Source organism: Leptonotus elevatus, chromosome 14, assembly GCF_054856555.1.
Source record: "Leptonotus elevatus isolate MCC_2025b chromosome 14, RoL_Lele_1.0, whole genome shotgun sequence".
Classification (NCBI taxonomy): Eukaryota; Metazoa; Chordata; class Actinopteri; order Syngnathiformes; family Syngnathidae; genus Leptonotus; species Leptonotus elevatus.
The window spans coordinates 735,335-760,632 of NC_141252.1; the positions used below are offsets into that span (position 1 = coordinate 735,335).

Consider the following 25,298-nt stretch of genomic DNA (forward strand, 5'->3'; position numbering starts at 1 on the left):
AACTTCATTATGTTTCATGCACAATTGACAACTTTAAAAACACAGTTTTCCACTTGCTGTCGATTGAAGATGACATCACCTGTGCTGGGGAAATAGTTAACGACCAATCACGGCTCGCCTGTTTTCTGAGTTTGGTTAGCTGAGCCATGATTGGTCGTTACCTATCCTCAGCGCAGGTGATGTCATCTTCATTTAACAAAAAGTGGCAACATTTGTTGTTGTTGTTTTATTAGTAGAACCCGAATCCAGTCTGAAAACGACGAGTATCCCCATTGTGAACAGCTAAAATGTTAATCACAAAAAAGTTGGCATTTGATCAGGGGAGTGTCGCGTTTTTATATCCACTGTAATCCAGGTCTACAATTTAACATCTGATGTGTCCCAGCAGGCTTTTAACGACATCACGCCCTTGTGTGTGAAGTATTGAAGTATTTTTTTAATAATAAAAAAAATATTTTCTTTTTTTTATACAAGAAGTGAGTGCGCACAGTCATGCGGCAGCTCTTTTTTTTATCCTCCACCCGCTTTCACGCAGCAGACGCGGGAATGTGCCGATCGCTTTAAAACACGTCTGGGAAAATAGAATCCAAAAATGTATGATTAAAAAAATAAAATAAAAAATTAATAGTCCACATTTTTGTTTTGGATTAATTTGGCCATGTTGTTTGGGGTTGTTGGTTTTATTTCTTAATAATAATTTTAAAAAATGTAGTTGGCCGAATGGGCCATCTTTTGTCTTTTGTTGTTTTTTATTGCTGTCTGTACAAATGAGTTACATTCCCATTGTTTCCAATGGAGAAAGTGCGTGCGTGCGTGCGTGCATGTGTATGCGTGTCCTTCTGGTTGTGGTGTGCCTTCCAATGTCACACTTTGACGTCAGCTCGAGAGGACTTGCTAAAGAAATGTCTTCTCGGTGTCAACACTCTAAATCATCACAGCATGGAACCGACCCCCCCCCCCCCCAAAAACAAAAACACAATCGTGTGTGTCCAAATATTAGTGCTTGCTCTTTGACAACACTGTTGTTAGTGTAACCCACACGCACACACACACAAGACTGAACTTGTAAATATTGCCAAGCTGCACTGTTATCATGCAGGAATTCCATGTCAGCCTCCGCGCGTGTGTGTGCGCGTACCAATGTTTCACTTTTTAAATCAGCTTTTTGTTGTTAGTGGTTACGTTTTTGCTAACAGACAAAAAAAATAAAAAATCTGCCCAGCAACAAGCATCGGAGGAAGTGTGGTAAGCGTCCGAGCCACTTCGTCGCCAGCATTCTTTTCAAATACAAAATGGACAACTTTTTTTTTTTGTTTCTTTTTGCACGCCGCAAACCGCACAAGTGTGCACCCCGTAATCTTCAGCGGGACGTCTTGGTTTTCCTTCCTGTCCCGCCCTCGCTGCCCGCTGCTGCTTTTATTGTCTTTTCTCTTTTTTTTTCTTTTGTGAGAGTTTAAATTGGGAGATTTCGACCAGCGCCACAACCCTGACGATGTGTCGAAACGCGACATGCAAGCCTCGTGCACGACTGTACGTGTTTTCGTGATAGACTGTATTGAAAACTTCATTTAACTTAAAACAAACAAAAAAATGTACTGTTTTATGAATAGATAGTTGTATATGTATATATTGTATTTCCTTCGATAAGTATCTCGAAACATGGGCTGTGATGTGATTGAAGGGTGGTTCAAAATTGGTTTTTGACACTAATAAATACATAAATAAATATATTAGGGGTTGTCCGGCGATTAAAAGTTGAATCTTAATTAATCGCATGACTTCAATAGTTAACTCACGATTAATCGCAAATCTTATAACGTCCTAAATGTACAATGAAACATACAATAAATTGTTTTTTCTAATCTTGTTAATATAAATGTGATTTTTTTTTAACTAATAGAAATATGGCTGCACCTTTTAGTCAAGTGATACAGTCATTTCATAATAATTCATAAAAATGAGTAAAAAAAAAAAAAAAGATGCACTGTACTGTAAAAACGAGTGTGTTATTGATTTGTGTCGAGGTCATTTTTCTGCCACTAGATGGCATAATTGCATTTGTAAGACATTGGTGACAGCTCAGTGCATTTTTTATTTTTCCTATTAAGAGCTATCTAATCTTTAACACAAAGTAACTTGTGAAATTCTGCACATTTGTCTCCACAAATATATGCATTATTATTACATTTCATACTGCAAAATTTTGATGTGGATGTGTCTGCTGCGTTGCGACTGGAATTCCACCAGCACCGGCTTTCCAAATAAGGGGCGGTATTTAATCGTGCGCTAAAAAAAATGAGTGGCGTTAAAGGAACTTTAAATTAACTCAAAATTATATATTTATATATATATATATATATATATATATATATATATATATATATATATATAAAATATATATATATATATATATATATATAAAATATATATATATATATATATATATATATATATATATATATATATATATATATATATATATATATATATATATATATATATATATATATACACGTCATTTCTCATCTTTCATGATATAGTGATAGATTTGTATACTATTTGGATTTTGCACTAAGCTTTTGTTCTAATCCAAGTTTGTTTCTTTTTCCTTTAGGCAACCTAGAATGATGCTAACCGCGATCAACAGACGGCACCTCAGTTGCGGCTATGGCTTCGAAATCGTTACATTTCTGTTCAAATCTGAGGAAAACCACCATTTCTGTAAAAAACAAACATCCCAAACAAGTCAGCATTTCCACACAAATGACTCTCTCTCTCTTTAAATCGATCTTCTGCAAAATGACACGGATGGGAGTTCGCCAATTCAGCGTCAGTTCTCAGCGGCTCAATTCCTCACAGAGCGTAAAATCTGGCCGTCTGAAATATGCCATTTTAAGCTGCATGTGCACTGAGGACCTCTGCAAGCTCTGCAGATGGCTGCCAAGCCACAGATAAATCAACAGAGGTATTTTTTTTTTTTTTTAATAAATGCAAGTGATAAGTTAGGAGATAAAGTGTTCTTCTGACACGAGTTCATCTGCTGTGCGGAAAGATGTAAAGCGGTCACCAGACACTTCATAAGTTGCGCCTGAACCGTCTGACAAAGGAAAAAAGCTTCGCCTGCAGTTCATTTCCATCAAATGTTTCTATTGCAATTCAATCGCTATTTCTTGCAGATACAACTGGGCCAATATTGATTTTAGTTCTATCTTGTTATGCATTAAAGATAGTGATACTGATTCTGCTGGATCAAATATTGACACTGTGATGCGCTACTTGGAACTGTTCATAATTCCCTCCACATTGAATGAATAAAAGTCCCACAAACGGAAGAAAAACAACCTGGGAGTGGTTCTGACTAACCTCAAATAAAGCTCACCTTCTAGTCTGCTTTTCCTGATGCTTCTGTCGTCACATGCTTGACCTCATTTTTCAAATAAAAAAAACTTGTTCGACTGTCCAATTTAAAATTATAGCCAAGTTTGTTGCCTTGAATGTTTTAGTTTTTTTTTTCCATTGGAGCTGTTTTTCTTCAGCTAGAACTGGTGCGGGGGGAATTATTAATCAAAAATAAGTCAATCTTTGTCTTTTTTTTTAACACCGCAAAAACCTGGCATTTGAACAAGGATTGGACGCGAAGACTTCCATCATAACCGCTCGAACATCTCGCCTGAACCCGTCGGCGCTAGGACCGCGTAACCCGCCCCCATCCAGCCGCCTTCCTTCCATCCAGGCAGGGAGGCAGCGAGCGTCGTCCTCCTCTTCTCCCCCCTTCTTCTCCTTTCTTCATCGCCATCGACGCTCCTCTTCTCCTTCCCTCTATTGTCGAGTTGGACTAAATAGGAGCCTGAGGTACGCCCGCCTCGTCCGGAGCGGCCCCCCCCCACCGCGCCGCGCTCCCCCCCCCACCCCTATATGGGCTCACCATGCGCAGGATTCGGGCCAACGCCATCGCGATCCTGACCGTCGCCTGGATCCTGGGCACCTTCTACTACCTGTGGCAGGACAGCAAGCCGGCGACGGGGGCGGCGGCGGCGGCGGCGGCGGCGTCTGCGCCCTCGTCAGCCGGGAACCACCACCGCCAGGGAGGTGGACGCCTGGAGATCCACCGGGACGACAGGACCATCCCGCTCATAGTGAGTCCGTGCGTTATTGGGGTTGTACTGCGGGAAAGTGCGTGCTGCATGCATGATGGTGATTGATGTTTGTATTTGTTTATTTGTTGCGGTAAGTGCATGTTGCCTCCCGCCGGCACCTGCATAAGAGGCTTTCCCTTAAGTCTTGCCTGCGTGGTGTTACGCGGCGCTGTTGTGGTGGGCGCCTCTCGGGTTGCACGCAGAGCCAGCTGGTGGATTGTTTAGCCCCGTGTCGCGTTGCAGTCAGGTGTCCGTGAACGCACCTTCGGCCCCGGTGAAACAAGCCCAAGTGTTGCAACGGCCAAAAATGCATACATATCACATATCGGGCTTGACCGATAAGGATTTTGTTTTAAAAATATATATTTTTGGCGGAATGCAATTCCAAAAACCATTTTAATCGGTATATTAATTAACTCATTCACTGCCATTGACGTCAAAAATTCAATATTAATACTATTTCCATTAGTTTCACTTAATTTTTTTTATTTTAACTTTTGTTAACAAATGTATGAAAACCTATATATTTTTAAATTGTACATTTAGAACAGATATAACATTTGTGATTAATCGTGAGTTAACTAGTGAAGTCATGCGATTAATTACAATAAAAAAATTTAATGGTCTGACGCCCCTAATTTTTAATAATTTTTTCTTTCTTTTTTATTAGGGGCATCAGGTGATTACATTTTTTAATTGTAATTAATCACATGACTTAACTAGTTAACTCACGATTAATCACAAACTTTATATCTGTTCTAAACGTACAATATATATTTTTTCTAGGTTTTCATACTCTTAACAAAAGTGAAAAAAAATGTATATTGTACAAATGTATGTATGTATTGTATAAATAAATGAAATAGTTCAAATGAATTTTTGACGTCTGTAGCCGTCAATGGCAGTGAATTGAGTTAATTTATTAATTCAGTTGCGACAATAAAAAAACAATAAATATATAAATTACAGGCAGATTTGACTGTTTTGCAATACTTTAGTATTTGTTTAACTTAACAACAGAGAGAGAAAAATCGGCCTTCTTTTTTTGTCAATTTTATTGGGTTGCAGAGGAATGTTTTAATGTTATCTATTAAGCTGTAATATGTAAAAATAAAATGAATAAATTGGTAAACATCTGAAAAAAAAGTTTTTTTAAAAGCACTTCGACCGATTAATCACTTGGATGCTAACATATAGGCAGCACTCCAGTGGTACCTTGAGATATGATTTTAATTTGTAAAAACTCTTAAGCCCAAATATCAAATCATTTTTCCCCATTGAAATGAATAGAAATGCCATTAATCTGTTCCAGCCTCGCCCCCGTCCTCTATAATTTTGTACTCTATTTAAAAAAAGAAAAAATAGTAACATAATTGCATAGAATGTATAGCATGAAACAGTTTGTGCATTACAATTTAAGGGAAGGGAAAACCGAACCCCCTCCAAAAATATTCCCGTTCACAAAGCTGCTTGGAATGTGTGCAAAACCTTACGCAACCACAGCTGCCCTTTGGAAGGCGAGCACGCTCGCTTTGCTCTCCACCGCAAGGTCCTTCACCTTTGTCTCACTACCTTGAGAAAAGCGTCACCCATCCTCCTAAAAAAACATCTCGGCGAGGCCGTCGGCCACTTTTCAGTTGGCATGAATGAAACATGAAGACGCTGTCTGCTTTCAAGTGGTCTGAAAAAGACAAATGGCATTCAGTCAGTTCGGACTCGCACGGAAAGTCGATCACTTTGTGCCTTTGCTGAGCTCCTGAACTGGCGGGCAAGGTCACATAATGCCCACTCTGTTCTTTCATTCGGTCCACCGAGCGGTTGCAGTACGCTGGTCAACACATTTTGGTGCCGAGAAGGTTTCAACGGTTTTAGGGTATTTAGATGTTGCTGAATTTGAAAATACTGAAGTTGCGACGTCGGTATTTTCTTTATACTATCACTTTGATGAGGCTGTATCTGTCCATACAGTATTCTTTTATTTTTGCTGCATTATCGTGAAAGACAACAACCATTATCACGGAGATGCTTTTCTATGCAAATCACGTTTCATGTGAAAATCAATGAAAACATTCTGAAAATTAGGCGGTACGAACAGAATCCATCCATCCACTCATTTTCCACCTCCATCTCTACCTCCTTACTTAGTTTGTTTTACAGTAGTTTACCTTTGAGTGAGTGAGTTAGTCAGGCAGTTGGTTGGTTGATTCGTCTGTTAGTTGTTCATTTTATTTGTCCGTCCATTCGTTAATTAATTACATGTGCCTAGTTAAACAGTGAGTGAGTGAGTTATTTAGCTGGCTAATTAGCTACTGAGTTTGTTAAATTCTGAGTTAGTTAGTTAGTCAGTTAGTTAAACAGTGAGTACGTGAGTTATTTAGCTGGCTAATTAGCTACTGAGTTTGTTACATTCTGAGTTAGTTGGTTAATTTACTGGCCAGTTAGTTAGTCAGTGGGTGAGTGAGTTATTTAGCTTGCTAATTAGCTAGTTACTTAGTTAGTTTACTGGTCACTTAGTTAGTCTAACTTAGTTAGTTAGTGTATGCATTACATTGCCTGTTCATCCCTTTATTAATGATTTAGCCAGTTAGTCAGTCAGTCAGCCATCCATCCAGTTAGTTAGTTACTGTTTTAGTTAGTCAGTTAGTTAGACAGTGAGTGAGTTATTTAGCTGGCTAATTAGCTACTGAGTTTGTTGAATTCTGAGTTAGTTAGTTAGTTAACTGGCCAGTTAGTTCGTTAGTTAGTCTAACTTAGTTAGTGTATTCATCTCTTTTTCCATTCATCTATTTATTAGATAATCAGCCAGAATAGTTAGCCAGTTAGGTCAGCTAGCCAATTAGTTAGTTAGTGTATCAATTTCTTTGTCTGTTCGTCCATTTATGAGTTAGATAGCCAGCCAGTTAGTTGTTAGTGTGTGTATATCTGTTACTTTTCCATTTATTAGTGAGTTTGTCAGTCTGTCAGTCAGTTAGTTGCACGTTAGTTGGTTACTTAATTTGAAACAATTATTATTTGGTTCATTTAGCCGTTGATTGATTAGTTAGATAATTTGTGAATATGTTGCTTGTTAAGTTGGTTTTTTTCAGATTATTATTATTATTTTTTTCTCCAGGTTCCATTAACGACACATGCACTTGTATAAAATGTCTTCTTTTTGTTTTTTTTGTTTAGCTTGTAAACAGTTGGAGGATACCCGCTGGGATACACCGCGGTCGTCTGCCCGCCCTGCACACATTTCTACTTTCCATTCGGGCTGTGGTCAGTTTATTAAAAGCTTTTATTTCCATGTGTGTGTCTGCGCCCGTGCTGCGGTCAGGTGAGCCAGCCCCCGCGTGGCGAGCATCAGGACCTTCTGCTGGGCAGCCTGGACGAGAACAAATACCTGGACGCCAAGCAGCTGAGGCCCGGAGACGACCCGTACAGGGAGCACGCCTTCAATCTCATCGAGAGCCACCGCCTGGGCGCGCAGCGACCGCTCAGGGACACCAGACACTACAGGTCACACACGCCGCGCTGCACCTGCTCATCACGCTTCAGATCAATCGTGTCGAAAGTGCAGGGTGGTTGGGGGGGGGGGGGGGGGGCATTGCCCACTGCATTGTTTTAATCCGGCCACCGAGCATTTTCATTAGCAGGAGTGCTGTCGTATTTGTTATTTGTCGCTTAAATGGATATTTATTATTAGAATGTATTTTATTCAGCCATCAAATAGATTGGTAAGTGAATTTATTGTTAATGACAGCATGTAATTAGTCAAATGAAAAATGTACATTACAAATATAAAATTATTGGTAAAATAATTTAAATTAAATCAATTGCATTATAGTTTCCCTACATTTGGTTCAACAACATTCAAATTTATTAATATTTAAAAAAATAGATTGTTAATCCATTTATCTCATTTATTAATTGGTGTGAATAGTAGCATGGAATTAGTAAACTAGGCACATTTTCACATATATCAAACAATTATGAAATAATTGGAGAAAAAGTTGAAATTAAATTAATTGCATTTTTCTTCTACTTCATTATTAAAAAAATAACAGATTCATTAAAATAAATAATTTCATTCATATATTTAAAAAAATAAATGCAATAATGTAATTTATTAATTGTGTATTTTTCCTAAAATATTTGAATGAAATGAAATGTGTTTATTTCTTTATATAAAAATTAAATAAACACTTCTATAATGCGTAAAGCTGAGTTGACGCAATAGTTTGTATGTTAGTAGAACCCGCCCCCCCCCCCCCCATATTTTTACGGAAGCAGATGACATTTTAAAGCGGACATTTTCTCAGACATTTTCTCATCGACGTGGCGACAGAAGCCCAGGCAACAGTGAAGACTCCAATTAGATGACAACAATGGCAGCACAATCAATTAGAGATGAAACATCTCATATTGCAAGTTATATCTAATATAGACATAGAAAGTAATTCATTAATTTCCCCTCCACAGGTGCGCTTCCCTCAACTATGACGACGACCTTCCGGCCACCAGCGTCATCATCACCTTCCACAACGAGGCCCGCTCCACCCTGCTGCGCACCGTCAAGAGGTAATAGCGCCTCAATTAGCATTTAGCATTAGCCGCGTCAGCCATTTGCATGGGCCAACGTTTGCTCCTCGTTTCCCCGGCAGCGTCCTGATGCGGAGTCCTCCGCAGCTCATTCACGAAATCATCCTGATCGACGACTTCAGCGCCGACGGTGAGTTTGAAGCGAATCCCGTCAAGACTTCAGCTCAGTGAGCATGGCGGGGGTTCGTGTCTGATAACCGCAGAAACGGCTCGGTGTTGGTGTAAAGCACAAGTTTGGAGTGGAGTGATTATAGATTATGTTTTATATTTTATTCTCTTTATTTATTTGTGAAAAACATCAACAAATAGCTGTTGTTCACTTTCTACCACACCCAGGATTCAATACAGGCCACTATTTAAGAAAGTTAGCATGTAGCTCCTAATGTGTGCACCGTGAGGGCAAGGCATGTATCTTGGATTTGGCCGCCTAGTGATTTAAGTGGAGACTTAACAGGATTATTGCCTCATCTTTTTTTCCTTCCACCGCTCACATCTCATCAACATCAGCTCAGCGACCAACTCTCCCTGTCCTTTCGCTATAAAGCAGGGCCGCGCCACCCGCCAGGCAAGCTAGGCAGATGCTAAAGGCGCCATGGACTCTCAGGGCTGGCAAATATGGGATGAAAATTCACCTTCAATATAATTATAGTCAAAGGAATTATGAAAAATGACCACTTTTTAAATTTTATCATGACATTATTTACATTTTTTTTTTTTATAATGTTCATGATAAATTATTCAAATACAGCATTATTAGCTGCAGTGCACATTATATACTTCACATGGTGCAACATTTCACATTAAAACGACATCATTTTTAAAATCATTAAAATGACAACTTTATATTTTGGTGATTTATCTGGCAATGATGACAAATTTTGGATACTTTCTTCAGATTTTGGAATTTCAGTCGGCATCATGCACAGTAGGCGACACAAATGATTTAGTGCAATAGTGGTCCAAGTCCATAAACATGTCAAAACTTAGGGCTAGGTTAAACAAAAATAAAAAAAATAAGAATCTATATCGAATCGATTTTCCTTTTCAGGCCCGATATCTATTCATAAAACCATGAATCGATTATTTTATATATCTCTTTTTTTTCGCATAAATTCTCAAGAAAATAGAATTTTAAAGGCCAATTTTTTTCTTGAAATTTGACTGTTCTTATGAATTTCCAAGTATTTCCTTAAATGTATGAAAGACCAGACATTTTTTTTATTTATATTTACAATTATTGAAATAGATTATGAAAATATTTTCATCTCATCCTTGCTGATGTCAATGTTTGTGTAACACTTAAGTGATTATAACACGTTATAAACTAACTCATTTAACCAGTTCCTGCCTTACTTTGGAATTTAATATTTATGGAGTTTTTTATCATGTCCTTGACATTAAGAAGAATTGATGTGCCATATTTAATCAATTTCGGATCGAATTGAAGTGAATTGGATCGAATCGAACTGAGCTCTTGTGAATCGAATCGATTGAGGAAATTTGAATCGATACTCTACCTTAAACTATGAATATTTCATGAAAGGCGATAAATAACATCCACTTACACGACCAAGCTGAAGCACCACTTACTTTCTGAGTCTTCTATCGAGCTCTGAAACTCAACTTTCTGGGATGTTACAGCGGTCATCTTGGAAATGGAGGTTGGCCCAGTGTTGCAATGATGAATCGGGAAAAGTACCGAGTGCAGTTAACGACCGTCTCCCTTATGCTTAAATTGGAATTAAACAACAACAGTAGTCACAGTAGTGAGTGTTGTATTGCTAGTCCTTTGGTATTTTGGCTAGGTTGCTATTTCCATATAAACCCGGCATTAATCGGAGCTGCAAATGCACAATTGTGCTTAAACGTGTGTTTGGCTGTGTTACCTCTCAGCGTGTGCGCTTGTAACTCAGCTGCACACACGGCATGCGCGCAGAGGCCATTACAGGGCGTGTGAACCGTTAGCTCACGTTCAACTAATGCAGAGAGGACTAATTAGCACACCGTCGCGATCCGTCCACCGGCAACGAGACTGACGCGCCTCGGGCTCTTCACGTTGTTAGCTGATGTTGATTAAAACCAGCAACACTTGGTTTAATGCGAGTGTAAAAATAATCATGACTTTTTATCATTCCATTCGTAGAATTCCTCTTACTTACCTGCATTATTATTTTTTTTATCAAATTGAAAATCGTTTTCAGGGGACTTTTTGTATTGAAAAAAATACTTTTTAATGTCTTTGCTGTCAAACGTTGGCATTTTCCGATTCGTGAATTCACCCAAAAATATAATTTAAAATATTTTTTTTGTTTTTGTATCCTCTTTGGAAAATGACTAGTATTACTGCAGCTTACTGTGAAACTCTTCTTTGTGTATTATGTCTGTCTGTATTATACTGCCCCCTGGTGGTCAATGTTTATACACCTGAAGGAGCACATTGTCAATGGCCAGTGAAATCATGATACACAAAATATTGATTTTTTTGTGTGCACATTCTCTTTGGTTAGGTTAAGACTGTATAATTTTACAAAAGTTCAATATTGTAGAGTGCTAATTTTACTTTCTTTGGTGTTTATGTGGGAGTGGAATGGATTAATAGGAATTATTATTAATTTCAAGCGAAAGATGATTGAACTCGAGGAGCTAAGTTGAGCCTAGTTTGGGTAATGTAAGATGAGTTTGAAATGCTATTGAGTTGGGGATATAACAGTTTCCATTACAGAATTTGCGGTGTGTTACGATTTTAATTTATTAATATAGTCAATAACTTTAAAGCACATTGTCAATTACTTGCGGTTTTTCAGTATTTGCGAGCTATGTACTATTTATGAAGTGACACGATAGAGTAAGAATGTGACGAGGCTGCGTGTAGCAGCAGTGTACAAGAACACACATCACCAGCTGTCACACAAACTTATGGAGTATCGCTGCGACGCGAGTACGCTTCCATTCCTGTCTCATGCGCGCACACACGCGCGTCTGATATAAGCAGTATTTAAAAAAAAAAATTAAAAAAAAGCAGTAGTGTGCGTACATCTCATTCAATCAGTGAGGATTACAAGTGTGGATGGACGTATCGCTTGCAGGGAGGACGAGGACACGAGGACATACCCACAATGCATCAGCTGCTTCTCTCTTAATGCTAAGCTGCTTGTGCGCGTGTGTGCGTTGATTTGTGTGCGTCTGTTCTTATGCCTGAACGAAAGACTCATGCAGAAAGTGAGCCTTTTTTTTTTTTAGGTATTCCGGGAATTACCACAACAAAGTTACACAAAACACTGCTAAATGATGTTGCTAAATGTGTAATTTTTTATTTGTTCATGAGGAAACAAAATGCTAACTTGGTCAAAAACAAAAACGCTAACTTTGTTGTGAACAAAATGCTAACGCTGCTGTTCATACAAAATTTGCTGAAAACAAAATAGCCTACTAATGCTATTGTTAAAATGTGTTCATGGAGGAGACAAAATGCTAACTTTGTCAAAAACAAAAGTAGTAGTAAACAAAAGTGCTAACTGCTGTTTAAAGTGTGTTCACAGTTCATGACCAAACAAAAGCTGATTTTGCCAGGAGAAATTTTTCTTTTTAACTTTGTCATAAAGCTAACTGCTAATTATGTAAAAAACAAACGGCTAATTTTGCCAGACAAAATTTGTTCACAAGGAAACAAAATGCTAACTTTGTCATGAACAAAAGCCTAACCTTGTTGTTAAAGCGATACAAGACTTATAACTCATTTTCCGGTATTGGATTAGGCATTGTGTACAAAGAGTAAAAGTGCAAAAATCTCTGGCATCTTATTCCCCGAATTTTCTTTTAAAATCATTCATCATTTATCAAAATAAGAACTTACCATGGTGAACGCCATTATCCTGGTCACGTGATCGCGATGACGTATCTCCCGTGCGTAAACAAAAGCCGCCTTCATTTATTTCAATGGGACTTTGCTGACGTAATGGGGGGGAAAAAAGGCCGTCTTCTATCCAAATTACTTTTTTTTTTCTATCCAAATTACTGCGCCAATTCTGATCAGAGTAAAATCCTCAAGCACATCACGTTTCATGTCATTCCGTGTGGGGGTGGCCTCTCCTAATGTGGGCTGAAGCATGCTTAGCAGTAGCAGAGTAAAAGTAACCCGGATGTTTACAGTCCAGGTTAGGGACCGTCCATAAATTAAATTTCCAGAGTGAACAACGTCAACGGTGACTTGACTGGTAATTTGAGCCTCTGTAACATACAACTTGTAGACGTTCCCCAAATTCGACTTGCTATGAGCCGGCCAACTGAATGCGTCGGCCACTTTCATCCGGCTTTCGGCTGGATACAAATCTTTGGCGAGTCCTCCGTGGCTGTACTGCTTTTGAAGAAGTGCTTCTTTGCTACAGGGCGTAATTCCACCTTTGAAGACCGCTGTGGGACGCAATCATTCCTCGTGAGTGGCTTTGTTGTCATTAGCGGCCATGTCATATATGCGTGTTTTACGCACGCGACACGTCACGATGATCACGTGACTGTCCAAAATGGCTGATACTGTACTTAATGCAAAAATATTCATAAGAAGTGCTATGAAATCATCATCGCTCAACATAAATTTACTATTTTTCAGGGAAGAGTTGAAATTAACCACATCACAGAATAGCTGGTTCGTTTTTCATAAGTCTTGTATTCCTTAACAAAATGCTAACTGTTGGCCAAACAAAAAGCTGACTTTGTCGGGAGAAAATTGTTAACTTTGTCGAGAAACAAAATGCTAATTTTGTCAAAAACTAAATGCTAACTTTGTCTTTCGAAATGTGTGCATAAAGAAACAATATGCTAACTTTGTATGAACAAAAGTCTAACTTTGTTGTTAGCAAAATGCTAACTGCTGCCCAAACAAAAAGCTGACTTTGTCGGAAAAAATGTAACTTTGTCGGGAAACAAAATGCTAATTTTGTCAAAAACAAAATGCTAATTTTGTCAAAAACAAAATGCTAACTTTGTTTTTCAAAAGGTGTTCACAAGGAAACCAAATGCTAACTTTGTCATTCAAAATGTGTCCACAAGAAAGCAAATTGCTAATTTTGTTATGAACAAAAGTCTAACGTTGTGAACAAAATGCTGACTGTGGGAACGGGAGATTTTTTTTTGGGATACGCTCCATTGTCCCTGCCCGCTGCTTGACCCTGTTCTAGAGTGCAAAACTGAGCCAAAAATGTCCGCTTCAAACCAAATTGGCAGACATTTTGTATACAATTAAGTGGTGTTCAATCCAGCTTTCTCAGTGCGTGTCTGCCTTCCGCCTTGACACAATCTGTTTGTCTTCCTCAGCCGACGACTGCCAGCTGCTTGCTCAGATCCCCAAAGTGCGTTGCCTGAGGAATGGCAGGAGAGAGGGTAAGTGTGTGCGTAATTAATGGAACGCAACTTTAGCAACGCCGTGTCACTGATGATGCGAAAAAGGTGTCGAAAGGTGTCAAAAATTGTCCTGCTGTAACGTAGAACAAACAAGAGGTAACGGCATGTCAGCACGTGTTAGCGCTGCCGGAGGCCTCGGTGCTGTACGAACACACACACAAGCACATCATGGACCAAATATTCGCAACTTGACAGCAAATTTTCCCTGAGCTGCTTAAGACATGCAGGCCCCTTCGACATCTCCACAGAGTTGTCACACCCTCACCCCAAACCTCTCAAGACGCTAGTGAGCGGAAAGTTGAGTAAGAGACACCATTTTCGTTCTTACTTTTAAATTATTTCAGGAAAAAAACGGAATGATAACTTAAAATCTTTCTTTTTACTTTTGAGCAAAATGTATTCTGTTGCTTGTTTTGTATGTTCAATAAACAAACAAATTGCTAACTTGTTTGAACGGGTAAGAAAGGTGCGGGGGGGGAAAAAGCGAAATTTCATTCTCTGGAGCAAAATGATAACGTTGTGAGAAGCAAAAATACAAAATTTGTCCAAAACAAAACACTTGTACCTCCGTCCCCTTAGGACTTATCCGGTCCCGCGTTCGAGGAGCCAACTCCGCCTCAGCCCCCATCTTGACTTTCTTGGACAGCCACTGTGAGGTGAACACTGATTGGCTGCAGCCAATGATCAAGCGCGTCAAAGAGGTATACACACACACACACACACACACACACACACACACATAGACGACGTTGTCTTCCGTTGTCGTGATTTGTGTTGTTTAGTGATGTAGAGTTCACATCCCTGCAGGCTGCATGTTATTTTTCATTTCGGTCTTTCTGTAATGCAGCAGAAAGATTCCCACCAATAGGATTAGGCAAACCGCCAGGGAACGACATTCCCCCTTAGCACATTCACACACACACACACCCCCCCACCCCCACACCCACACCCACACACACACCCCCACGCACTCACACACAGTCCATGCCCACAAAACAAATGGAGAAACGGCTTAAATTGGTTATTCTGAAGGGATTGTTGTCAGAGAACTTCCTGGGGGGGGTTTGTGTAGTTCATGTGTGAGAGCCGTGGAAGTCGGAAGACTGTACAGCACATTCCATGCACTGGCTGGAAATCCCAAGGACAAATTCATCGATTCTTAACTCATTTGCTCCCAAAAACGGATAAATACGTTCTATTTTAAATTTTACCATGCTTCCAAAGACGTATTTATATATTTTTTACGTTTATTTTTATTTTTATGCTAGCGCATACAGAAGGCTTTAGTGCAGCTTCTCAACTGAAGAGAATGGTTGAAGCAATAGTAGTTATTAGAAAAACGGCCAGCAGGTGGCAGCAGAGTATAAGAGATCAACCAGGGTGATGTTGAAAAAAAAAAGCTCTTTCCCCACTGTTTTAAACAGATTTGTGAATAATGATGAAACTTAGCTATATTCTAATGCTAATTGCTGCAAAACGGAAACTGATAGAAATATAAAAAAAATCCTGATGAAAGAAGAGACTCTAATCTTTCTTTTGGTAGCTTCCATGTTTTTATAGCAATAGAACACAATGTTCTGTGGGCCTTGCAAAATCTGTCAGAATCCAGCAAAACAGCCTGGAGCGAAGGGGGTTGCTTCAGTGAAAATGTCTGGGAGTGAATGAGTTAAAGGACAGGTCAAACAAACTGGTTGAAATGACTAAAATGGCCGAACGGAACTAAAATTGCAGTCTTTTGTCTTTTCAGGCATGTCTTCTCCACACTTTTTTTGTGGATCTCGATAAGTCGGACAAATTTTATGTTACAAAGTGAAGTAGCATAGGAGGCTGAATTATAATAATTTAAAAAAAGTTCTAGAAGTTGCTAACAAGCCGAAATGGGTACCAAAATGGCAGCCTTCATGGTTTCTTGAGATTTATTTTTTTTGTGGGTCCTCTATCGTGCTGCCTGTCTTAAATGTGCATTTCAAGGCAAAATGACAAACCTCCTGTGTCTTTTCGGTCATGAAAAACCCCTCAGAATGAACTGATGATTTAACTGGCTTGTGAATAATGATTTAGAAATGCTTTCTTCCGGGGCCCGGTACCAGTACTTTCCCATGTCAATATATTCCCCTCGACTCGAAATGTATCCCGCTTTTGTAAAGGGAATGTTAACGAGAAGCAGAGTGCAACATGTCATCCGCATTGAGCACATCATGTTTATAAGTGCCATGAGACGCACTTTCCTTGAGAGCAATAGGATTGTGGTCTCATACAAACAATGCAACAGCAGGCGCAAGTGGAGACAGCTGGGCATGGAACCGCAGCCGAGCACCCCTTACCGCAGGTCAAAATATTAGGAACAGCTACTAAGCCTCGATGCCCGTGTTGTTGCAGGACCATACGCGAGTGGTGAGCCCCATCATCGATGTCATCAGCCTGGACAACTTCGCTTACTTGGCCGCCTCGGCCGACTTGAGAGGAGGTGAGAGGATACGCTGAAATCCCCCAGCGCGGTAACGCAACAGCTGCGAGCGCAGCTGGCGAGGAGGAGGAAGTTCCCTCTCGTCTCACTTAAATGATCAACCAAAATGATACGCAACGTTTGTGTGACGGATGTCTCTCGTTGTTTCTCACAAGGATTTGACTGGAGTCTCCATTTTAAATGGGAGCAGATTCCCATTGAGCAGAAAATGGCCAGGAGTGACCCCACGCAGCCAATCAGGTTCGAATGGCGGCGAGCTGAGTCGGTGGCGGAAACAAAATGCTAATTTGCTAACTGTCGTATGTCATTTTTTTTCACAAGGAAACAAAATGATGACACAGTCGGAAGCAAATGCTAACGTTGTTCAAATGTTGTTCACATGGAAACAAAATGCTAACTGTTGAGAGAAAAAAAGCTATGTTGCTCAAAGAAAATGCTAACTTTGTAACAAAATGTTAACTTTGTTCGTTACACTGTTGTTCAAAATTCATTCATTAACAAAAACAAACGCTCATTTATTCATAAACAAAATGTCAGCTCTTTTTTTTTTCATTCACAAGTAAAATACTAACATTGTTATAAACAAATGGGTGTGATAATCCATTGTACTTTAACCTTCAACTCTCTTGTTCAAATTAAATTCACCAGGAAACAAAATGCTAACTTGCTAACTTTGTCAATACAAAATGCTAATGCCTTTATTTCAAAAATGAATTCATAGGTGAACAAAGTATTTTTTATTTTTAACACGAACTGCCAACTTTCTTGTTCAAAATTATTTCACCAGGTAAAAAATCGTTAAAAATGTTAACTTTGCGGGGAAACAAAATGCTAACTTGCTAATTTTGTATTAAAACAAAAAATACAAAAACAAAACGCCAACTCTACTTTAATAAAATTTGTACACAAGTCAACAAAATACTAAATTTGTTAGACACCAAATGCTAATCTTTAGTTCAAATTAAATTCTCCAAGAAACTAAATGCTAACTTTGTCGGAAACAAAATGTTAACGTTGTTGCTCAAATTTGCTTCACAAGAAAACAATGAGCCGAATTCAAAATTAATTCACCGGGAAACAAAATGCTAAATGCTAACTTTGTTGGAAACAAAATGCTAACTTTTCTGAAGTTTTTGTGGGATTATGCTAATTTTCTCAGTAAGATAATAATGTCATTCATACTTCATTCACGAGGAAACAGAATGCTATCTTTCAGTAAAACAAAATGCTATCCGATGTTTGAATTTGGTTCACAGGAAAGGAAAACATTCAGAAGGAAACAAAATGCTAATTTGTTCAGAAACACAATGCTAAGAAGTGGCTCACAACTTTCATACAGTGACTGTCATAGTAATGGTGGTAAAAGTGTGTTGTTTTTTTTTAGAACCCCGGTCATTGCGGGTGGTATCTTTGCGATGGACAAGAGTTGGTTCAACCATCTTGGACAGTACGACACCCACATGGACATCTGGGGTGGGGAGAACTTTGGTGAGAGGCTTAAAAAAAAAAAATCATCAAGAGATTAATTCCCTCTACAATTATTATTTGCTTTCACATTTTGTATTGGAATGAATGTATATTAAAAAAAAAAAGAATTCAACAGGGAGTTAATTTGCTCCCTTTAGCTTTGCAGCCAAGTTCTTGATTTCCCGCCAACAAGTTGACATTTGAAAGCGTAAATTAACCAACATGACAAATTTTACAAATGATGTAATCGGGTGATGCATGCCGGACGCTTTCCTGTCACTCTTGGATGCGTTGGCATCCCAAGCTATAATAAAAAAATAATAATTCATCCTGTCTTTGCCATTTGTGCAGCACTGGAGCATTCAATGATGCTCAGTGACACGTTTCACACGCAAATGTATGATGATGATGAAGATGAGGAGGAGGATGAACATTCTTATTATTATCATTGCCAGAGCTGTCGTTCCGCGTGTGGATGTGCGGCGGCAGTCTGGAGATCTTGCCGTGCAGTCGCGTGGGGCACGTGTTCCGTAAGCGACACCCGTACGACTTCCCAGAAGGCAACGCTCTCACCTACATCAAGTGAGTCCGGGTCAGGATCCCTAATATGATAAGAATAATGCAAACACATGAGCCAGCGGCAGCCGTGCACTTCACAAACATGCTCTACATAGTACACACACACACACATTTAGTGATTTTTCATTTTTGTTTTTTAACTCATTCACTGCAAAATTAATTTGAACTATTTCTATTAGTTTAACATTTTTGTATGAAAACCTAGAAAAAAAATATTCTACATTTAAAACAGATATAAAATTTGTGAATAATCGTGAGTTAACTATTGAAGTCATGCGATTAATTGCAATAAAAAATTATTATCGTCTGACACCCCTAATTTTTAATAATCTTTTCTTTTTCCCCAAAAAATTGTTTAAATTTTTTTAATTTGAATTATTTCTATTAGTTAAACATTTTTGTCCAGTTTTGTTAACAGGAGTATGAAAACCTTGAAAAAAAATATTGTACATTTAAAACAGATATAAAATTTGTGAATAAGCGTAAGTTAACTATTGAAGTCATGCGATTAATTGCAATTAAAAATTCTTATCGTCTGACGGCCCTAATTTTTAATAATCTTTTCTTTTTTCCCCAAAAATTGTTTAAAAAAAATTAATTTGAATTATTTCTATTAGTTAAACATTTTTGTCCAGTTTTGTTAACAGGAGTATGAAAACCTAGAAAAAAATATTGCACATTTAAAACATATAAAATTTGTGAATAAGCGTGAGTTAACTATTGAAGTCATGCGATTAATTGCAATTAAAAATTCTTATCGTCTGACACCCCTAATTTTTAATAATCTTTTCTTTTTTCCCCAAACATTGTTTAAAATTTTTTTGTCTAGGTTGTCATACTCTTGTTAACAAAAGTGGGAAAAAAATGTTTAACTAATAGAAATAGTTCAAATGAATTGTTGACGTTTATAGGCGTCAATGGCAGTGAATGAGTTAATTTATTCAAACTTTTTCACAGCCTGTCAGAGCGCAAACCAAGCATGAATCAATGGAATTCTCTGTAGGCCTCTGAGAGAAGATTGTCCGTAGGCACAGATCTACAGAAGAAAACTTTTTTTTGCATCTAGGAATAAAGTTTGAACATAAACTGGAAAAAAAATTAAGCACTTGTGAATCCTTTCCAAATGCGCTGTACATGTGAGATTACTGTGACATCATGTGACATGTACGTGCGTAGGAACACACGGCGAGCCGCCGAGGTGTGGATGGACGAGTACAAGCAGTACTACTACTCGGCCAGACCTTCAGCACAAGGCAAAGCTTTCGGCAGGTTTGTATGTACTTTTGTAATCTCACAAAACAAGAATCTTACCTTTATTTTGAAAAAGTTTTATTTTTTTCAAATTAGTTGAAAAAAGTTTCTCTCAAGCAAGTTTGTGTTTTTTTCTCGACAGTATGCCATATTAAACCTTTTGAAAATGAATTTGTCGGAAACAAAAAAGAAAATGCTAACTTTTCGGAAGTAAAGTATACAGAATACTGTCATTAAAAATTAATGCTCACAAAAATGCTAATTTTATTTAAGGAAAAACAAACAAAAAAGAAACAAAATGCTAACTTTGTTGTTCAACATTTGTTCTCAAGAAACATAAAGCTCACTATGTCAGAAATTCTTTTTTTTCTTTATTTTAAGTAGTTTTAAAAAAAATTACATTGATTTTGCAAGAAACTGTCCGTTAAAATGTGTTCTCAAAAAACACGATGCCGACTTTTTAGAGACAAAATACTTCTTCTTCTTTTTTCTTTTTTTTAAATGCTTATCCTTCAAAATGTGTTTATATGTTTTTCGGATAAAAAAAAAAATCTATATAAATTTTGGAAACAACCCCAAAACAAACCTTAAGGCAAATCTTACAAATTAAAAAATACGATTTTTTTTAATCCATTTCTCACGTAGATGTATTTATTAGTGCTGTCAAAGTTGATTAATCACAAAAAATGATCGCAGATTAATCACACTATTAATATTATTGTGTATGACATTCAGAGTAAAAGAGGAGGATGAGAGTGTGCAGAGGATAGAAAAATGTTGAGAGGTGCTCTTCCAATTTGGCGATCAAAAAATGTTGATAAAAAAAGCCTTTTTAATCAAGCGATTAATCGTGATTAATCAGAATTCTAAATTGTGATTAATCTGATTTTAAAAAATTAATCGTTTGACAGCTCTAGTATTTATGTTGTTTATGTCATTGTCTCTGTGCAGCATCGCCGACCGTCTGACGCTGCGACGGAAACTGAACTGCAAACCTTTCCGCTGGTACATGGAGAATGTTTACCCTGAGCTCAGGTGCCCGATATTCCATTCATTCATATTCCCCCCCGATACAAAATCCTTGCCACGTTCTTCGCTTCATCCAGCCGTGTGACAAATAGATGTGAGTTGCTTTTTATGAGCGCATTTAGCTGCACCGCATGCTGGGATGCACAACCGTTACGTTGCATGAAATCACAGTCGCACAAATCTCTCGCGTACTCGCACATTGGATCAATTAAGTCCAGAGGCCAAAATGGTGAATCACCCAAAGATAAACTCAGGGGGCGCCGGGTTATAAATGTAGGTTTCCCCCTTTTGTTTCTTTTTTTTCTTTTTTCCTGGCATGTCAAGCCAGAGTAAACACACACGCGATGTCATGACACTCTAAATCACAAATGATCAAGTCAATGATTCATGCCGGATTGTTTCAGCAGCTCAGCTTTTATTCACATAATTGAATTCATTTTGCAAATTTGATTCAGGGTAAATTACAATCACAGTTCAATAAAATTAATGAATTCAATTACAGTATGCGTAATGCATTACACACTACATTATAATAAAATCCTAAACCACATTTAAAAAGGTACTAAAGTTATAAATATGATTATAAATTGGATAATACTATAGATATGCATTTTGAATACCGGTAAGGTAAATATAATTATGAATAAGAGTAAATTAAATTAATCTAATCATATATGAAATTCTACATTAAACTGCAATTTTAAATGCAATTATTCAATTAAATGATACATTAAATTGTAAATTCAGTTGAAAAAAAATCTGAATTAATATGTGTAAATGACATTACACATTAGCATAAAATTCTGAGTTACTTTAATTTTTAAGTTGAATTTTAAATAAATTTGAGTAAAATTACAAATATGCTTATAAATGGAATAATACTGCAATTATACATTTTAAGTCAGTTAAATGAAATACAATAAGCGGTTCAGAAAATGGAGGGCTAGATGGACAATTATGAGTAAAATTATAAATAACATAAATAGAATACAGTGCCGGTTCTAGAGGGGGGCAGGGGGGGGGACCAGAGCCCCCTTAACACTTTGCCTGGACTGACTGAACAATATTTTATGTAACCATACATAAAACCTGATTAAGTAATACAATTCTAAATTCAAGTATGAATTCAATTAAATCCAACATTCAATGATCAGTTGAAGCGATGGCGCTCGATTAGCGTTTTCAATACGAATGCTGACTGGCCTCAATTGTTCCCTCAAGAGTTCCCGAGCAAGAGGCCGTGGCCAGCGTCCTGCGACAGGGAACCCTGTGCCTGGAGACCCGCGGGACGGACGGACTCGGCCTGGCGGAGTGCAAGGTGGTCAGAGGCAGCAGGCCACAGGCGCAGGTCAGGGCTCGGGCACCGAGTGGTCATTGGTCATTTTTCAGCCTAAGATTAGGGTTGAGGGTTTGAAGCCCAGGTTTGGATTTTGAGGGTCAAAAGGGGGTAGGGTTTATAGCCTGGGTTAGATTTTGTTTAAATTCACAACCACAGTTGCTTCTGGTTGACATTTGTGTTTGTTTTTCAGAGGTGGGAGTTAATTGAGCCACTGATTCGGCAGCGCGACCTCTGCTTGGCCATCACGCTCTTCACCGCCGGGTCAAAGGTCACTATGGAACCCTGCAACGCCAAAGAGCCTCGACAGGTCAGTGCATCAACCCGAGGTTAGGGTTTCGAACAAAACATTAGAGTTTCAAGTTTGATTTAGGATTTCAAGCAAAGATTGGGGTTTCTTTTAAAACAGGATTTGGGTTTCAAATTGGGGTTAGGGTATTAAAACAGGTTTGTGGTCAAAAGGTTTAGGGTTTCTTTGACAGAGTTTTTAAGACAAGCTTACAATTTGAAATTGGAGTTTCAAGCCAGGTTAGGGTTCCAAAGTTAGGTTTCAAGCCTGGTTTAAGGTTTCGGGTTAGCATTTAATGACAAGACTAAAATTCCAAATTAGGATTTTAAAACAACATTAAGGTTTTAAAACGGGGTTATGGTTTTAAATAAGGGTTTCATGCCAGGGTTAGGGTTTTTAATTGGGATTTTGTTTTTGACAAAAATTTTGTTTAAAACATTTGTGGACAATGACCGATCTTTCTGTGTGCGTCAAACTGCCATATATGGCGCCAACTAATGCCAGGGAGGACTTACTCAATGTCAAATGTTTTTATTTTGCCTCAAGTACCGACAGCTGGTATCGGCAGGCTCCACGAGTACCCAATACCTTAAAATAAGGCCAGTATGAGAGCGATTGCGATGCCTGGTACCAAACGCTCTCATCACACATATGCGTTCACTTGAAAGTGACAAATATATAAAACGGAGAATAACAACACAATCAAAAATGTATTCCCTTTGAAAAGAAAATGCGCTTCAAAGACTTCGAACGGAACGCTGGCTTTCATCTCATCCTGTCGATCATCTTAATGGGCCTCACGTCAATGCGGAATGAGCACAAAATGGCGGCCATAAGAGCAGCTCGGTTATCAGCGATCTGCAGACGCCGGCCGTGACCTCGCGCCGGCCCCTGGGCCTCGTTTTTCCACGCGGATCCGTGCCCGCCCGGTGATTTACGACGCCGAGGAACGAGTCGCGATTAAGTGGAAGCACATGTACGGGCCGCCGCGCATGTCCTCCTTTATCCGCTGGAGGCCATTTTGGCTCCGCTCGGGATGTTTGTCCCACTGGAGAATGAACAGTATTGAGTTTCATTGACATGTTTTTGTATTTTAATAACATTTCTCACACTTTTATTTTTGTTAGGGGTTTGCAAATTAAGTTGGCATGACAAGCTAGGGTTCGGGTTTTAAATGTGAGGGAAAAGTGCCCATTGAATTATCATGAGGCACAGACTATTCAATTATTTATCTATTTTCCAAACTCTATCAAATTATTTTGTACTGTCTTTTTTTTTTTTATCAAGTTTTTGAGGGCGCTCGAACGGATTCATGGCATTTCATATCTTCCTGTGCAGAAATGGAAGCCCAAAGGCTCGGCCCTGCAGCACGCGGTCAGCGGTCTATGTCTGGATAGTCAGAGTCCGCCAGGCCCACCTGTCATCGCCCAGTGTCGCCCCCTGGTGGCCAGCCAGACCTGGGAGCCTCAGATCATCACTTGAAGGACCAAAGAAAGGTTCCGGAAATAAAAGGATTGCCTTGGCCTTGCTTCTAGAGCAGTGTAGGATGCTCCATCTTTAAAGGAGGCTGCAGCTCTTAACTTGTTGTTTTTTTACATTCACATGTTCATTCCTTAAAGGGGACATATTATGGAAATTTTACTTTTTAATGTTTGTACAGTTAACCCCTGCATATTTGTGGATTATGTGTGTGTGTGTGTGGGGGGGGGGGGGGGGGGGCTACTGTCTGTTACCCACTCTTTTTGTACGGGCCAAATCCTTGTCTGATATAGAAATATGGCTTTGGCGCCATCTGGTGGCATCATGGAGCCAATAAATTTTTAAACTGAGGGGAGGAGCTGAAGTTAGTCAGTTCATCGCCTTGTTGCACTTTGCCGCCATCTTGTGGTATTTATAGACAATTAAAAACATTTTGGGGAGGGCGCCAAATGCTCGGGTTGCCTGTCCACCAATCAAGTGTGAAATAAAGCAGCCACATGTTACATATTTTGCCCCACTGTGATGTCGCAATTTGGCAAATTACATAATACCACCCCCACACACTCAGTATCAATGATCAGCTCAGATCAGTAATCAACCAATTTGGCCCAAATTGTAGAGCAAAATTAAAGAGTAAAAACACATTTCTAGAAGAAGTCATATTCAGCAAGATATAAAGCCGCCAGATTTCATTGTAATCATAAGACTTCTAATCATTCTCCTGTAAAATGACAAAAACTGTGTTGGGTCACACTAATTCTCAATGGCTCAATTGTGCAAACAAACAAACATAATATGTCTCCTTTAAAAAAAAAATGTAAAAGGCCTGATGGGCATAAAGCTGTGGTCAAGTGATGTTGTTATAATTTATTGTTCTGCATGGTTGCACCCACCCAAAGAATGTTATTTCTTTCTTCCGGTTCTGTCATAAACATGTCATGGAAATACTTAAAGCTTATATTTGCTTGATATTTTCTTGGTGTGTGTGTATGTGTGTGTGTGTGTGCGTGCGTGTGTGTATAAAGTACACTTGACGAATAAAATGTAGTGACAACAAAAATCTCTCCCCCTTTTTTTTTTTTAATACTTTCCCCTTTTCTGTGACACTCATTCAATTTCACTTATTTCCAAGTTATTTTTTAAGTATTGATTTCATTCATATAATAATGGTGTCCTTGACCAGTATATGACATTTTCTATTATATTCCATTCTAACAGAGTTTAGTTATTTTTCCAAATAAAAAATATGTTTCATTATGAATAATTATTGACTTTTACCACTTTCAA

The 25,298-nt window shown here is 38.5% G+C and overlaps 1 protein-coding gene across 1 annotated transcript; it reads left to right on the forward strand.

Moving 5' to 3' along the window:
- Positions 1-3,699: 3,699 nt before the first annotated feature.
- On the forward strand, positions 3,700-25,065 carry galnt16 (UDP-N-acetyl-alpha-D-galactosamine:polypeptide N-acetylgalactosaminyltransferase 16). The gene is made up of 15 exons (XM_086094838.1): positions 3,700-4,136; positions 7,453-7,634; positions 8,598-8,696; positions 8,780-8,847; positions 14,028-14,093; positions 14,694-14,815; positions 16,494-16,581; positions 16,737-16,821; positions 17,966-18,069; positions 18,504-18,630; positions 19,804-19,896; positions 20,830-20,913; positions 22,129-22,255; positions 22,437-22,553; positions 23,871-25,065. The coding sequence occupies exons 1-15, from the start codon at positions 3,927-3,929 to the stop codon at positions 24,012-24,014; spliced, it is 1,716 nt and encodes a 571-aa protein (XP_085950964.1). The 5' UTR covers positions 3,700-3,926; the 3' UTR covers positions 24,015-25,065.
- Positions 25,066-25,298: the final 233 nt, after the last annotated feature.